General features: G+C 40.2%; 1 protein-coding gene across 7 annotated transcripts in view; it reads right to left on the reverse strand.

Moving 5' to 3' along the window:
* Positions 1–77: 77 nt before the first annotated feature.
* Positions 78–17,100, reverse strand: part of srpk2 (SRSF protein kinase 2) — a 74,742-nt gene continuing 57,719 nt past the window's right edge. For 3 of the 7 annotated variants that reach the window (XM_071493494.1, XM_071493466.1, XM_071493510.1), the window contains 8 exons: positions 15,424–15,464; positions 13,992–14,307; positions 11,172–12,113; positions 9,640–9,740; positions 9,077–9,184; positions 8,920–8,989; positions 5,758–5,850; positions 78–2,619 (listed from right to left, as the gene is read on the reverse strand). In XM_071493494.1, the coding sequence (XP_071349595.1) occupies positions 2,435–2,619; positions 5,758–5,850; positions 8,920–8,989; positions 9,077–9,184; positions 9,640–9,740; positions 11,172–12,113; positions 13,992–14,307; positions 15,424–15,464 (1,856 nt within the window). In that variant the 3' untranslated portion in view covers positions 78–2,434. Of the gene's footprint in view, positions 2,620–5,757; positions 5,851–6,188; positions 6,282–8,919; positions 8,990–9,076; positions 9,185–9,639; positions 9,741–11,171; positions 12,114–13,991; positions 14,308–15,423; positions 15,465–17,100 lie in introns of all 7 variants that reach the window. The other 4 variants (XM_071493502.1, XM_071493485.1, XM_071493517.1 and 1 more) reach the window with 3 other exon arrangements.

Here is a 17,100-nt window from a genome sequence, read left to right on the forward strand (position 1 = left end):
ACCAGTTTTCTAACCTTTTTACTGACGTCGACTGACGAACTTCAAAGCAGAAAATTCACTACATTGAGGGAACGGGATCCATTAATTTACAATTTTATTAAATCTGTCAATGAAAAACACAGACAAGAGACGCGAATCTGTCAATGTCATCAGGAAGAACAGTCAGCATGGCTGAAAGTGAGATCAGGAGGTTTTGGTGCAAAAAAACTCATCACATACCCTTTATTGCAAAACTGTTGATTTTTTTTTTTTTTTATCATCACCATCAGAGCCCGGATAGAGCAGCACTGTTCAAGTAAGGAGGGAGGGGAGAGGTGACAACTGTGTAAAAAAATCTTTTCAATAATAATAATTATAATTATTAATAATAATAATAATAATAATAGTAATAATGACAAAAGAAATAAAAACATCTCTAATAGACAAACACAATCACCTCAGTATAAGACGAGATTCTGTCACAGTCACAACAACCAGAGAAAAGTTGTTTTCTTTTTTTTTTCCTCTTTTTTTAATGAATTAAATAGTTTTTAAAAATATCTCACCATTTACTTATACTCATCTTTTTTTTTTTCATTTATTGCGAAAAATAGGCAACTGGACTAATTGTGATGATGCGAGTTTTTGTGTGTCTGTGTGTGTGACAGAGAAACAGAGATTAAGTGGAGAGATATAGTGGAACGTCTCGGGAGCGTTGGCACTGAGAGCAGCAGCAGTGTGTGGCGATGCAGTACTCTCGTTCAGCCTCTGGGTGGCACGGTTCAGTCTGAGCATTCCTCCAGGACCAGAGCTCTGACGGCCTGTTACCCCCCTCACTGTACTGGAGGAATTCAAGTTCTGCCAACAACAGCCTCTGTTTTGTTTTTTGTTTTTTTTGTTTTTGTTTTTTTTGGAATGATGCTTGTGTGTTGAAACTTTGTCCACGTTCGCTTATCGGCGTTGCCAGATCTCAGTTCTATGTACAAAGGTTTCAAATCCCTGAAGGACATCTACAAAGACAAGTGCAACCTCCATGTGACCATCCCCTTTTCTGGAGAAGCTCAGGGATCAGAGGGCCCCTCTACAGGGGAACAAAGGGGGAATAGTACCAATCAGATCAGGTAAACGTGCCATGGCAGGACTCAACAGAACTGTTCTGGGGACTAAAAGTCAGGAATGATGGCAGAGGACCAAGATTTAGGAATGTCAAAATCTGAAGGAGCAGGGGTTGTAACACAGTGACCTTCCTCAGAGGGGCACCAAAATATCCTAACATAATTCTGTCTAACAGATTGTCCAAAAGAGGTGATGAAACAGGAAAGAAACCAGCGAAATGCACAAATAAAATATCGCACCCATCGTCCATTTGTCATATCCATTCATGCTGATCCATCAGTCTCTCCATGCATTTTAAAAATAGTCTTTAAAGACCAAGCAGTCCTCCTCCATATTCAATGGATTGTATTCTGGTTTTTTGTTTTTTTGCTCATCTCAGACTTCTTCTATCTGTCTCTGTAAGAGTGTGAAGCTCAGTGTGGCGCCCCCTGGAGGACTGGCTGCCCTCCAGTTCTCTGTGGTGGCCGCCAGCAGGAGCATGCAGCTCATTTAGGAGGGGGAGGAAGTGGGGAGCCAAACAGGTAAAGAGGAGCTTTTGGGACTGGATTCTTGGAAGAAATGAGGGTGTAAACGTTTAGTCCAATGTGGGTGCTTCTTCCAAAGCAGGTTGAGAGAGGGAAGGTGGGGCTACTGGTCTAGAAAGAGGGGGGATATATAGGCAGATCTTGTGCACAGGCACATATGCTCATTCTCTCACACAATAACACACACATATACACACACACACACACATTTGTCTGTCTTTGAGGCCCTGGCTATGTAAAGGTCATGGAAGATGGAGCTCTGGGCTGTCAGCTCAGCAGCTGGGTTTCTCGTTGACTTTTCTTTCCCGTCATTGAAAAGATCAGCAGCTATCAGTGGCCCCCCGACTGGATCCGAACAAGTTAAACTGAAAATTTGGGGGAGATAAGTAGATCGATGGAAGGGACTGGCTGACATCTTGACGGCAGAAGAGAAGAAGAAAGCACATCTCTTTTTGGACAGAGCCTGACTTCTCCCTCTTATGGTGTGAGCAGCATCCATCCTCAAATGATCAGATTCTTTTTGGGAGATGTTTAGGAAGACACAGCTACTATGTCATGTTATCTCCACGAGCTTGTCTTTACATTCCTTTTGGGAGGAGATGGAGGGAGCTGTGTAGGAGTTAAACCTAGTCAGATAAGCATGTAAGGGTGCATGTGTGAGAAAGGGCAGGAAAGATGACGTCTCTCTCATCTACTCTGACTGTTTGTGTCCAGCTTCTCTCCATACTGTTGTTCCACAGGCTGCCACCAGGGGGTGATGTGTGGGCTAACTGTTGGGGGACAAGGGGAAGAGGACGTCTGATCAGAGTTTGTGGCTACGAGTTGAGCCAGGGGTGGTTGAGGCATTCGCCGGCCGAGGCCCTCTTCTCTGGCACCATCTCCAGCATGGGCAGAAGGAAGTGAGTGAAGTGGCCGGCGTCTTCGTGCGACCAGCCATACTTCTCCACCAGCACGTCAAACAGGGACCACGGCTTCAGCTTAGTGATGTGCCGCAGCTCACCTGCAGGGGGCAATAGGGAGCAGAGTCAATGAGGGCACAGGAGGACGTGGGGAGAAAAGAGACTGACAATGTTTAAAGGGTTGGTCCACCCAAATTACAAAATACATATTTTCTCACCTAAAGGATAAGGCTGGTAATATTTTGTATTTTTCCTCATTGATAACAAATCCCAAGACAAAAAAGTTTTATCTGTATCTTCTATATTACCTACAGTTTATTCCTCTGGGCCACAGAGCTCCACTGTTCTTCACAACTATTAAAAACACATCAGTGAGCCACACCTTAACAAACAATGACATGTTCTTGAATTACAATGAACATGGGCACTGCAGTTACTGAGTATTTTCAGTCCCACATACACAAACCTGCTGCTGTAAATACTCACTGGAGGACTAAATGTGTATCAATCCGCAGCTGAATATAGTCCCCAACAAATGCACTATTTACTCCTGTTTGAGTAACATTTGATAAAAGCTACAGGTCCCATATGTTTTTTTGAAATTATTCAGCCTTTAATGAAAAAAGTAAAGACTATTTATTGTGAATTATGTCAGTAGAAAGTGCCACATACAGGGAAGGGATGTTAGGGAGTGTTGAGAGACAGACTTACACATGGTTGCTTTTTGGTCTTTTCATGGTATTTGTTAATATTAAGGAAAAATACAGAATAATAACAGACTTACACCTAAAACCTAATGGTATCAAGCCATGCATGTAGTTTTAATTTTATTTGCTAAGACCCTAAGGTATTCATCTCTTAGATTTCTAACTTCACCCCAGTGCAATAAAGGTGAATGGATTTTCATTTGTTTCCCACAGTTTTGTAAAACTCCATTTAGAAAATGCATCATGAGTTTCAAGCGTCCGTGTTATCCAAGCACACGATCAACAGTTTTCATAGGGACTATTTGTTTTGTAAATAGTTGTACTATTGAAAAGAAAAACTCCCTTCACTTCTATTTTGTCAGGGCGGCGACAGAAATCCTGGAGGCACATTTCTCAAGATCTGACCAAAAATGTCTGCATGGCTGGATCCCATTAGAGGACAGTAAGAAAATACGTTCTTTGTAATTTGGATGAACTGACATGCCGTTATTCTGCAGACTCCAACCAATCACTACAGCAACTGATTCCACTAATTAGTTCACCTCTTTCTGCTCAAAGTTGTGCTAATCAGTGAGGAGCTGTAATGGTGGAGTGAAAACCTGCAGAGTCTTGGCTGAAAACCACAGAAACAAAGGACAAGATATGGATAGAAAGAGGCAGAGAGGCACAGTAAAAGAAACAGACAAGGAGAGGAAGGTGTTCATTATTAACGAGAGGAGGGAAATGATTGGCTGGGAGTACAAGACTGACGGAGAAGGAAAAAGTATGAGAGAATGATTAATGATGGGAGTGATCAAGACCAAAGGTCCACTTCAAATCATGGCTGCCATGGTAACCTCTTCTTCCTGTGCACTGATTGGAGAGCACAATATTGGCGGAAAGAAAGCATTTATCAAGACTTCCCTTATACTGCACTGTACAAGAGACTGATTAGGAAACAGTGCTGAAACGTGACTTCTGACAGCAGCAGAAACCAAATTGATGCGTGTTTGTGATCTTTCAGTCTGCATTCTTATAAAAGTATGTTTGAATACGTATCAGTACATTTCAATTGTTTTGAGTTGTCTCCCGTCGGTGGAGACAAACCCCCCCCCTCCCCTCAAGTTCAATAAAAATCAAGGTGCACAAAGGAAAAAAGGTAACAAGGCTGCTCGATTGCACTGCACGGCCACAGGCAGCATGGCAGACAGGAGAAGCCCAGTGAGACAGAGCAAGGAAGTCAGACCAGATTAACTGAGCGCTAAGAGATAAAAGGGAGAACATTGAGACATCAAGTACAGGCTCAGACCTCAGATAGAGACAACATCAAAGGCAGAATATTCAGGTCTCATGCCACATTATGAAGAATATATGAGCAGAACGGGAGAGAATAAGGGAGATCGAGAGCAAGAAAAGAGAGAATAAATGAGAGAGTGCAAGGGTTATCAGCTGTATCAGACACAGATCCATACACTTACCAGGCTCAAAGATGAGCAGAACCAGTGAGGTGTATGACACACTGAAGACTTTAGATGCAATAAGGTGAAGCCTTACTCTTCTATGAACAGCTTGAGATTATGACTTTACCATCATTGCTATTACGTTATGTTAATAAGGCTCCTGTTACTTCCAGAGTAGATTAGCTTGTTCTTGAAGTGTTCACTTTTGCTCAACAAAAAAATTATTATCCCTCACTTTGACATCCAATCTGTGGCGACTAATTACTTCTTGTTTAGTTGGCAAAACTATTGTTTGTTCAACTACAAGCTGGTCTACATGGTCTATATATAAATCTATAATAATTATTATATTATAAATTTTTTTAAATTATTTAGATAAATCATTTTCTTCTTTTGCCTCTAAAATGTATTGATTTAAACTGACTGTTTTCTTCAGTCCAGTGACAGATGATTAAGAATAACAACAAAGTATATGAATCTCTATTTAGTAAGGATGGGTAACAAATACATGTAAAATAATTAAATTGATGTCTACAGCAATTAACTGTGTTCCAAAAAGAAAAAGAACCTTGAGTAATTTGATTCACAATTTGTTGGATTCATTATTTTGGACAACGTAATTTAGTAAAATGATTGTTATCTATTTATTTGTTTTTGTTTTTTTGTTTTTTTCTATTCTTTACTTTATGATTTCTGTGTTTGGTTATTTTAGTTCAGGCCAGTGTTTCTGGTGTAATTTATTTATTTGTGTGTTTGGGTCATGTCTTTTTTTCAAACATTTCTTTTCAAGTTTTCCCTTACAGGAGACAAAAAGTATATTAAACCTTAACCATATCATGACACTTTACCAGTGAAAGTCAATAACTATCGTAACGAATCGCCCAGCCGTACAACTCTATTCATTTTTGCTGTGATTGACAACTTACCTGAAATCACACTGAACTGCCTTGATGCAGAATGACTGACAGTGCTGCAAATGTAACTGCACAACAAACACTACTTCATCCAGGTCTGGTGACTACTGTGAAGTTCTAGGGCTACTCCATAAGACCTACCCTACACCTAACCAACCATTAACCACGGAGTCGTTTACCTTTCTTGGAGAAAAACTCTCGGCTGTACTTCCCGGCAGCGACCACTTTGCGTGGGACCTTCCCAAGGAGCTCCATGATCAGAGCGATGTGGTCTGCCCACCACCACATACATCACAGAGGGAACAGGCACGGTTCAGCATTACAGCATGCACACACACATCAACACGACAGGCTGTATGGGACCGAAACACACTGCTGCCCTGGGGCATCGTATGGACACACTCACAAACTAATGTAACGCCTTGAAGTGGTGAGGGTTCGTTCTCACTCTTTTCAGCCGCAAATTCAATCAGTGAATCCAATTTTTTTACCAAACTCAAAGCAACAAAATTTAAAATTTGGTGGCGTCTCAACTTTATTTTGGCGTCCATTTCTGTCCACCTGAGATGTTCGTGTGTCTCAGTCCTGCCAGCTTTCTGTCCAGCGCTACCTCTTCTGTTGAAGAACTCCCGGGAATATTTTCCGGAGAGTGCAAAGTGCCTCGGAATACAGCCCAGCAGCTCTATGATGTGGGCTATGTGGTCTACGGAGGAGAGAGGGAGGTTGGAGGAAGGGAGGGAGGAGAGGGGGGAGGAAAAAGGAAAAAGTTTGCCAAAAGAAAATAAAAAGAGGAGAGGACAGGGAAGGAAATGCAGACAAAGAAAGACAGAGAAAGAAAGGGTAAGGACGAGGAAGAGGGGAATTAATTGAAAGAGGAGAGATGAAAGTAAAATGTAAGGGAACAGGGAGGGGAAGAGACAGGTTGAGAAAAGAGGGGAAAGGAAGGAAAAAAAAGAGACAGTCACAGACAGTAAAGGAGAAAAATCTGTGTTAGTGAGCTGTGCCCCCACAGCAGAGGTGATGAGATGAAATGTTTAGACTTGGAATAAAAGTGACATGTATTCACATGCAGAATTGCAGGTTGCTAGATTTTCAATTAGGCCTCAATGGCGGGAGATCAAAGGTGCCTCCCTGTGAACCAGGATGTCATGATAAAACTGACACCAGCGTGCAAAACACGCAGAATGAGGTTAACTGTGTGTCACATGTGATGAGAAAAATAACACAATGAGCTGGCTGAGATCAAAGATTAGTGGGGATGAAGAGATCAAGAAGTTAAATGAAGACAAGGGTGCACAGTGTGGAAATGTGTTGTGTTTTGAAAGACACAGAGTAAACAGAATGAGTGAGGTGAATGACCGGAGTCTACATGCAAATATAGGGACTGTAATGCTTCATAGAGAAACATGTAACCAGGATATAGATACACATATACTCACAGGAGAATAAGCTAATGTTGCTCTTTAGCTTAATTCACTGAATGTTTCCATTTGCTGGAAACTAACAATCTGTCACTCTGCAAAAGTCTAGATATTGAGCACAGGAGCAGGAGTTGTGTGAGATCTTTGTGTATCTATAACATTTGAGTGATTCGGTTTCAAGTGTACCGTGGGGTGAGAATGAGTGGAGGCATAGCAGCAGAATTAAAGGACAGGATTTACAGTTGACAGTGGATAGTGGGATTTGGGGAGAGGGATGACTAGTTTAAACTAAGCTCACTTTAGGCCATTTTACCCATTAAAAGCACAATAAGGATTGATCCATTACTCAGATGCATTGCTAGAAACAATAGCCCCACTCTTGAGAATAGGTGACAGACTTGCAAAATAAAAAACACATGCTTAAATATGTGTTGTGTTCTCAAAACTTTACACAATCACATTCTGGTGTCATAAAAAGGAAGGAAAGAAAGAAACCTCTCACTCAAGACAACAAGTCTTCATTATTCTTCACTCTTAATCCCATTAACTCCCAAAGTGATTATGAATCTTGTTTTCCACAAAAGTGAAAAACATTCTTCTTTTTGAGCACAGTGCATTAAATCAAAGTTCACTACTGGAATCATTTATAAGTGACACACAAAAAAATGTGTGTACTGTATGTATGTTGCTAGTATTTTTGTTTGGGGAACAGCTCGGGAATATTGTGAGCATTAGACTCCCTGGTGTAAATCATTAAAAGTTAATCAAATGCATTTTAAGTTGTGATAAATGCATCACTGCATTTGTGATGTTAGAGCACAGTTAGCAGCAATATACTGGATCTCAACAATGGAGAAACCCCGCAAAGAGGTTAAATAGCGCAAAAGCAAAACATTTCATATGAAAATACATTAAATCTATTAAAATGTTTAATTAGAACAGTTCATTAAACATTTAAGACACTTTGCTTTTACATTTCTCTGGTATATTCCAGGGCGCAGGTTTGCATATGGACGGTAGGGACATGTCCCTACCAATATTTTTGTAGGGCAGAATTGTCCCTTCCAATATTTGTGAACTTGTTCACACTACGTTTGGAGTAAAGTCATTAGATAATTCCTACGTGCCCTCCCAGAGGCTCCGTCTCCAAGACGACAGATTTAGGGTTAGCAAGCTAACGTCATGTTGTCCGTGCCAACACGTTTTCCACTTTGTAGATATCATGCCACCAAAAAATAAACATCAGCAGCTTTTTCACCATCCAGCGGGTCAGTGATGGGTAGTAAACCAACCAACCAGCAGCCACGGTGATTTAAACCTGCTAGCTACCCAGCGTCACCAGCCTTACATTATTAGCTTGTTAATACTGATGCATCACTGGATTAGCAGCAATTTACTGTTGTAGCTGGTTTTAAATGTGAAATCAAGTGGAAAAGTGGAACAGCAACACTGGTAGGACTACTGAATATAAACATGTTGATGTTAAATGCAAAATTATCAAAATTTTCTCCCTTTTTCATTAACAAGTCATTTCCTGAAGTTTACTTTCTTTTCATCTTTGATCTGTTACTGTGTAGCCTATAGTTTTTTATTTAAATGTAAATACAGGTAAATACAGATCTTAGGGTAAATAAAAATCATATGTTTATAAACCATTCAGTTGACAGCATTAAAGAGTCCTCTTTGTTTTGTTTTGGAGGGGTTGTTGTGTCCCTACCAATGTTGAGACCAAACCTACGCCCTTGGATATAACGTATATACATTTTTTTATACCACTAGTTACTTTTCGTCTTCCAGTCTACATAAGATTCAGTATACAGCTTTGATTACCCAATGGATTACTTTCAAATGAAAAGTTTTCTATGTGTCCATATTTGGTAATTAAATTTTGTGTGTGTGTGTCAAGATTTAAATACTCACCCTCATCACGGGAGTAGTCCTCTCCAGAGTGGGGCTCAAACAGGTAATCTCCAGTAGCCAGCTCAAATGCCTACAAGACAAGCAATAGAGTACTTGAGTCTATACTGAGTGTGCATAATTAAAAATGATATACACATCATATGTGTATTCTCCTCACCATGCAGGCAGTACTCCAGATATCTGCAGGAGTGCTGTAACCAGCTCCTATCAGGACTTCAATGGAACGGTACTGTCTCGTCTGGATGTCCTCTGTAAAGTGCTTGTGCTGGAGAGGAGAGGAGAGGAGAGCAGATGTTTATGTATATTTGTATATAAACCAGCGATTGTTAATAACCTAAATTCACTGACAAATGCTTTTGCTGAATCACATTTATCAATTGCCTTTGAAAATATAACCTTTTGCAATTCTGCTTCTTACTTGGGAATCGTAGAAACAGAAAATATTGTACAGTAATTATTTAACTATTTTAATTATTCCTCTTCTCCTCCTCTTCCTGATCCCTTTTCTTGCTCTCCTTTGAAAAATATCTGGACTTCAGGAACTTTGAGACCTACAACAACCACACCTCCCAGATAGGTTTAAAATGTAATCTAATAGCACTGTTATGACTGCATTTGTGTTTTTGTTAATAACTCCCCATGAAAATCTCCAGGCTTCAAATAAAAAATAAAAAAATGCTTCAAATCAAGTAATATCAAATTCCAGATACTGTGTCTTACCACCCAACAGGCATTTCCAAGATCAGCGATTTTGACTCGAATAGATTCAGCATTGCGCGGGTCTAATGGGTTGATCAGCAGGTCTGCAGCCCTGGCCCTGACTGAGAAGGAACAGAGTGGGAGAGCAAAGGGTTACTGTATAGAATGAGCAGAAATAGGACTTAACACACTCTATTGTACTAATAGACATTTATTCTTGACCAGGGACAGAAAACAAAACTTTCTCTCTTTCTCTTTCTCTCTCTCTCCAGGCATCGTGTCATGTGAGAACCCACTGCAAGTACAAAAACATGTATTTAGAGTCTTATTGAACTAGAAAACAGACTTGAAGTTAATAAGCTGCTTCGAGTTCGCACTTGCAAATATATATATATATATTTTTAAATCCTTATTAAACTTTGGAGATGTGATCCTAGAAGTGACCCTGGAGCTACAAGGTTAATGATAATAAAGCAAATGCTGTGGGCGGATGAGTAATGTTGGTGGTGAGTCATTAATAATACCCAGGGGGGATATTTAGACACGTAATAATGAGCAACTGGATTATTTTACCAGGCCAGCTTTAATGTATGACAAGATAGCAAAAGAAAAGATAGTGATGATTATTCTTGCTCTGCTGATCTGTTACCTCACCTACGATTCAAATGAACTCTTATTATTATTATTATTAAAGTAAAACTCTCATTTACATGTTGAGTCTAATTTCCTTTTAAATTGAGACCTGGGAAAAGAAGGCAGTAAAAACCAGGCAGCATTAAATAATTTGTTGATAGAATGTTAAAAAAAAGCTGATTAATACAGACGAATAGAATTAACAGGCAGTATCCAAGCTATATTGTGAACTGACTGAGTCCATATAAAACATATTTTTGTGTATATTTTGTATAAATATTTTGGTATAATTGAATATGAAACCCTAAATTGTTTGATATTAGTAAACTAAAGTAAACTAGACAGACATTATCAAATAAATAATCACATGAATAAATTGGGTAATATTTAAATGAACCTATGAATTAAAAGAAAAAAACAAGTTGTATGAAATGTTTTTTCATCATTTTTAGTCACTTATTTTTATTTAAAAAAATTGAATTTCATTTAAATTATTTTCTTATGAAAAAAATGTTAATGTTTTAGATTAAAGTGCAATTCTGAAATAGAAACTGGCATTTTGAAATACAAAAAAAAGTCCATATTAAATAAAAATGTACTCCAAAGAAACTCTTATTATTATGAAAATAAATATGAATTGAGAATTGTAATTTGTGAAATCATAATTTCACAAATTATTGGTTCACTTATATATTTAACATTATTATTTACTTTATACTTAACATTTTGGGGCTCCATAATGTTTTACGTAAGTTTGTTTATATAGCACTTTTCTTACAGTTACAAGTACAGAAAAAAAATTAAACAAACGCACATAAAAACAAAAACAATATATAAAGTATAATGAGTATAAGAGGGGGACGATAAACTCCAGCAACATATTAAACATTCAAGTAGCAGACAGTATAACCATGTCTCACCTTTGGGTGTGTCTCCCGTGCTCGAGGATGACACAGTGCGACTGCGGTCAGCCGTGGGGCTGTTGGGTGATGGTCCTGCTCCGATGTCTGCTGCCACGACCGATACGGGGTTTCCCGGCTCAGGATCAAGGGGCAAGTCAGGGAAGAGGGGCATCGTACCCAAATGGCGTTCGCTGGCGCCGTTGGTCAGCCCCGGTTCAGCCAGCTCACCATTATACATCTCATAACCAGAGCTGAGAGAGTTGTCCCTGTCCGTGTAGCTGAGCTCGGACTCCACCAGGGGGCAGAGGAGAGGTTCGGGGGTGGGCGAGGGGGGCGGAGGGGTGCCAGGGTTCGGTTTCAGTCCCTCAGACCCCAACAAAACGTGACCGTTGGTTTTGGTCGAGTTGGTTTTGTTGTTGTGGGGGTTGATTGGCGAAGTGTTGTCCGTGAGGAGGTCAGCGGTCGTGTCGTCATCCTCATCTTCCTCATCCTCATCCTCCTCCTCCTCCTCGTCCTCCTCATCCTCCCCCTGCTCCTGCTCCTTTGATTCCTCCTCTTCCACCACTGCCTCCTCCTCTGTTTTGCTCTCACTCTTTGGCTCCTCTGTCGCATTCTCCTGTCTGTCAGTCTCTTTCACCTCCTCCTCCTCCTCCTCCTCTTCCTCCTCGTCTTTCTCCCGCTCTACCTTCTCCTCCCCCTCCTCTTCCTCATTCTCCTCTTCTGTCCCTTTCAGTCCCTCCTCCTCCTCCTCTTCCTCCTCCTCCTCCTCCTCCTCCTCCTCCCCCTCCTCTTCTTCTACCTCTGCTTGTGTTGGCTCTCTGTTACCTTCCTCGGAGGCGGGAGGAATGGGGGCTTCTTTTTCAGCGACAGGCGTGGGCTCGTCGTCGTCTTCCGCCTCCTCATCGGGGTCGTCATCAGTGATGTGGGGTACCTCGCTCTGCTCCTCGGGAGGTGCTGCGCCTAACATGGAGAGAGACAAGGAAAAACTGTTAAGAGAGGAAGTGAGTGGGAAGGAGATATAAGCGCAATCAAAGACAGTGTAGGCAGAGAGGAAAACAGTCTGAAAAGCAATTAAAGACGAGAGAAGGAGGTAAAGGAGAGAATACAAGAATGAAAGAGACAGAAGGTGGAGAGACAGAAGGTGGAGGAGGGAGACGGAGAGACGCTGTGTTGGGTTTTTTTTTTTTGTTTCATTTTTTGTGAATCAGCCTAGCCTCCCATACACAGTGGGTCTAATGTGGGCTGAGCTGTTGGAGCCGATCCACTTCTTATTCATTCACAGAGAGACTGCACAAAGCTGCATGCACTTACTCGCACACTCACTCACGCTGCAGATCTGTAAAAGCTGCTGCTTTGGTTTAGAAAAAAAATCATCTTTCTGGTCCTTGACAACCTGAATACGGTTAAAAGTACAAGCTAACCTAAATATGTTGCTCACTTTTCCTTCACAGCGGATTGCAGTTGAATTAAAAGCTGCAACCGACATGCTGTGAGGACACGTCATCAGGCTGAGCTACTGTTTGCTTTGTCTTAAATTAAACTGTAATACGAATGTATTGTATATCACTGTTTAAGTTAATGAGAAATGCCTCAGTGTCAAGAGGGTTAAATGAACTGAAAATAACAAACTAGTGACTGTCAGTGAATGCAAAGCACAAGGAGATAAGTCAAAGACAGGATTAAACCAATGTGGGCTTTCAACACTTTTCAACTCAATCTTCCAATAGACAAGATTTAAAGTCTGAAAATCAGACTGAACGAACCTGTGTCACTTAAAATGAGACAAAACAGCTGAGGTTCAGACAAAAGTTGAGCCCAGTTCTGCTAAACAAATCAGAGATGAGCTGGTGATCCAGAGGTCTGAGACAAAGCCGTGAGGAGGAAACATAGCAAATTCACTGTAAATGGCAGTTTTAGTTGTCTTCACACACTGTCTGTACAACAGCTTAAAAGTAAAATAGATGTGACAGGAAATGTCAAGAAGCCAAAGGCTTAAAAAGTACCCAGCTGAAATTTCAGTTTGTACTAAGCTGTATTCTTGGCAGGGTGAACAACCTCCTGAACTGGGATTTAGACCAAAGAATAAACAGAACATGATGATAATAAAACCTGTACATGCACACTTATGTCATAAAAACAGCATTAGTGTCTTTAGTCCTATGGTAGAATTATTCAGATGCATGTTGCAGTGCCAAATACTGGGCAAACCCACAGGACTTTATTTTAAATTCTAGTTAAAAACATATGCCAGGTTATAAAACAACGTTTATAAAACAACGTCTAGGACATTTAAAAGGCACAGCCTTGATAAATTATGAGGTCTCTTTATGCATGTATGTAATTTCAATCACACTCTGGAACAATCTTTTCTAACTCAGGGGTCGGGGTCATCAAACAATTAACAATATAGACAAATATTTCAGCCACAGAAAGTTTTTTTTTTCTTAATCTTTTTCCTGTGAAATACTGCATTGTTTTACTCTCACTCCATTGTTTTTTGGAATCGGAGGAAGTTAAGATGTGGGCAGTGACTCTGTAGTCTGAAACCAGGCTAAGTTTTACATCTTCAGTCCCTAAAATGAAACAGGAAAACCACTCACAATATGGTCCTGACCTGAAATGAGGGGTCATTCTTAGACTTTGCAGTATTTGAAGGGGTCTGAAGCCTCCTGATCATGTCAGCAGTGTTGTACAGAGTAGAGAAAAATCTCTTACAGAGAATTTTAAGGCGATCATGTGACCACAGTGATCATTCATAGAATATATTGATCAATTATCAAGTTACCTGCCTCTTATGTATTTGACATATTAGACAAAACTCAGGATCACGTGACTCACATGTATGATTAGTCAAAATGATGGGCCTCTCCCTCTCTCCTCCCTCCTCCTCCTCGTCTTCCCCGTCCTCCTCATCATCGTCATCCTCGTCGCTCTCCCCCAGGGCCATGCTGGGGCCCGGCGGCGGTGGCTGCAGCGGCGAAGACAGGTTGAGTTCAAGCGCCCCTTTCTCTCCCCCTTCTTTGGCTCTCTCTTCCCTCTTCTCGGCCTCTCTCTCCAGGGCTTCAATCTCCAGCATCCGCCTCTCCAGCAGCTCTGCCTGCCGCTTCTGTTTCTTCTTCAGCTTCTTCTTCTTGTTCTTGGAGATCTTCCCCACCTGAGAGAAAAAAAAACAGGGCACAAGAGGAAGAGGCAGAGTCACAGGCGAGGCAAATAAAAAAAGCATGAAAAGGAGCCATTTAAGTAAGTATAAAGTTTTTGATACTTATTTGAATTGTGGAATATGATTTATAAGTGATGTTCACTAACACTACTACACCAGTGTGTGTTGATAGAATATTTGAACATTTTAAATAGAGCATGTCATCACTGTCTGATAAAAACCATGCGTATGGCTTCAGAAAATTCTCCTACTTCAGAAAGGCACCAAAAACCTGGTTTCTCAGTCCGAATCTTACTCTAATAGAGTCCTACATGAACACACACTTTTCTTAGTTAGAATATCTTTAGTTATTTTACATGACAGATTTCTGTATTTGTTTTTGCTCTTCTCGCTCATTTGAAATGGCTAGGTTGAAAAAAGATGAAGTCTAATTCAGGACTTAGAAACATCTGAGTCACCTTCTGCTGAGAGTTTTGGGGCTGTTTGCTCATGTTGCTAGATGACTGTCAGTCAAATTCGATCAAACCACCCCCACACAGTCAAGATGACACAGATTAGCTGAGTTTTGGAGTGATAAACTCTTAATAAACAATAACAACTGAACTCTGTTTATTGGATTAGAAATATTTAATATAAAAAAAAATCCCACTAGATTAAAGCTGAAAACAAGGACATATTTTTTTTATTAAAGGTTAGAGATACAGAGTTTTCACAACAACAATATATTATGTAATTGTTAATTTCCATTAAATTTGTCTGATATGGACATGGAAAAGAAACAAACTCGTAACTCTACTGCAGATAATACGGTATTCTGGAAAATATTATTCATTGAAGGTTCAAGTGCAGGTGAGCATCTCTCCCTGTTAATATACAGAGGGAAGAGGTTTGATGGGAATACTGACAGGTGGAAAAAATGCTAATAAGACTTTCTGAGTATTACTTTTTAATATTGTGGTGCACTCAGTGTCCTCCCTGCTTCTCAGCTGTGACAATCAGACAGAATAGTGTGCACTTCTCTACAGACATCTATCTTGTTTTCTTGTGTTTCTATGTCTGCGTGCGTGTTTATGTTTGTGTGTGTTTGCATTTCTCTCATTTCATACTCACATCTGTTGTACTCACCGGTTTGAGCTGAGGGGCTGTGCTAACTGACAGACAGAAAGAGAAACAGCAACAATCAGAGGCTTTGAAGTTTCACCGACATCAATCCGTCACACAACTGAGTTCACACTACGTTCAGTATCCTACTCTGCTGGATGATAAATCATTACGTTATGTTTTCACACTTGATACAAACAGAATCTGTGGGTTAAGTGAGAAAATTGCTAGAGTGACACTTAAAGGTCCCATATTACATCAAGTGAGATTTCTGTGTGTTTTTTGATTATAAAGCAGATCTAGGTTCGATATTAACACTGTGCACTCAGTCCACAGAGAAACACTCACGGCCTGTATTCAGAAACTGGGCCTTAAAATGGCCTTAAAAGGACTTCTGTAACTTTGTGATGTCACAACAAAGCAGTCATCGCTCTCAACTCTGCCACAGGCTCAGGCCCACCTGGACCCACCATCCAACCTTGCAGGATTTGGGTTTCTCTAAGTGTTTCCCTGAAATCTGCTATGTTTTTATTTGATCTCAGCCAATCAGAAGAGAGGCTTTGAGCCACTGACTGTTTTCTCACCAACCTGTTGTTACCAGAGCTCCAGAGAGAAGCCTGATAGTGGAGATGTAAAACTCCACTGAGACGGTTTTTGGTTCTTAAAACCACAAATATATCTTCTTATTGGTATCAACACTTCAAATAAAACACTGTAAAAGTGTAAAATATGGGACCTTTAATATGTATAAAATATAAGACCTGCCCCTTTCCAAACATACCTTAATTTGTACAATCACAGATAAAGTAAAGCAAAAAAACCATTAATTTTAAGGACTAGCTGTGCAGCTGAGCAATAACAATTATATATCAAGAAGCATGTCCAAAAATATTCCAAAATAACCAACATCCCAAAATATGTTGTCATTGTGCCTTGTGTAGCTTCAGTCTTGGTTATATTCTCTTCTCGTATATATTAAAAGGCATTTTGCTATTAACCACGTTTCTGCACTTGCATTTGATTTATTTTGTCTCTTCAGTGACAGACAGATTTGAGCCCTCCTGTTTTGACAGTTGGTTTTGCGCCTGACTTTAATTGCGTCGAAACGTAAGCAGTGTAATTGGTTACCCTAAGGCTCAAAAAGACTCCATTGGCTGATGCAAGCAATTGACAGCTCATGAGAGAGGGAGGGAGGGGTGGTTCACGAAGGGGACAGGGTTCACATCGAGTTCGTCAAGATTGTTCTTTAAGAACTTGATTTTTTTCAGCGGAGGAACTTGGCGACAGGAGATGAAAAGGCAAGAAATGTCTGTGTGCAGTAAGAAAAAAAAAAAAAAAAAAAAAAAGGAAAGCAGACGAGGAGGCACAAAAGGCTTCTGTGAAAATCCCTTTTCTTAACCGCACATCTCGATATTAAAGATGGTCATTTAGAGGAGAAAAAAATATTTCTTACAATATTGATGATTCATGATTTATTCCATTTGTTATAAACACAGATTTCAAATCAGGATGAGCTGTTCACCAGCTACATGTGTTGTAAGCCTCCGCTTTCACCTAAAATCTAAATTTAGATGAAAAAGCTACACAGCTTGCATGAAGAAAACACTAAACCAACAGACCTCACTGCATACTGGGTTTTTGTGGAGCTATGCTGCTGCCAACATTTTTATTTCACTTTTAATTAAC

Source organism: Trachinotus anak, unplaced genomic scaffold (genome assembly GCF_046630095.1).
Source record: "Trachinotus anak isolate AG129_WGS33_773 ecotype Australia unplaced genomic scaffold, CSIRO_AGI_Tana_v1 ptg000002l, whole genome shotgun sequence".
Lineage (NCBI taxonomy): Eukaryota > Metazoa > Chordata > Actinopteri > Carangiformes > Carangidae > Trachinotus > Trachinotus anak.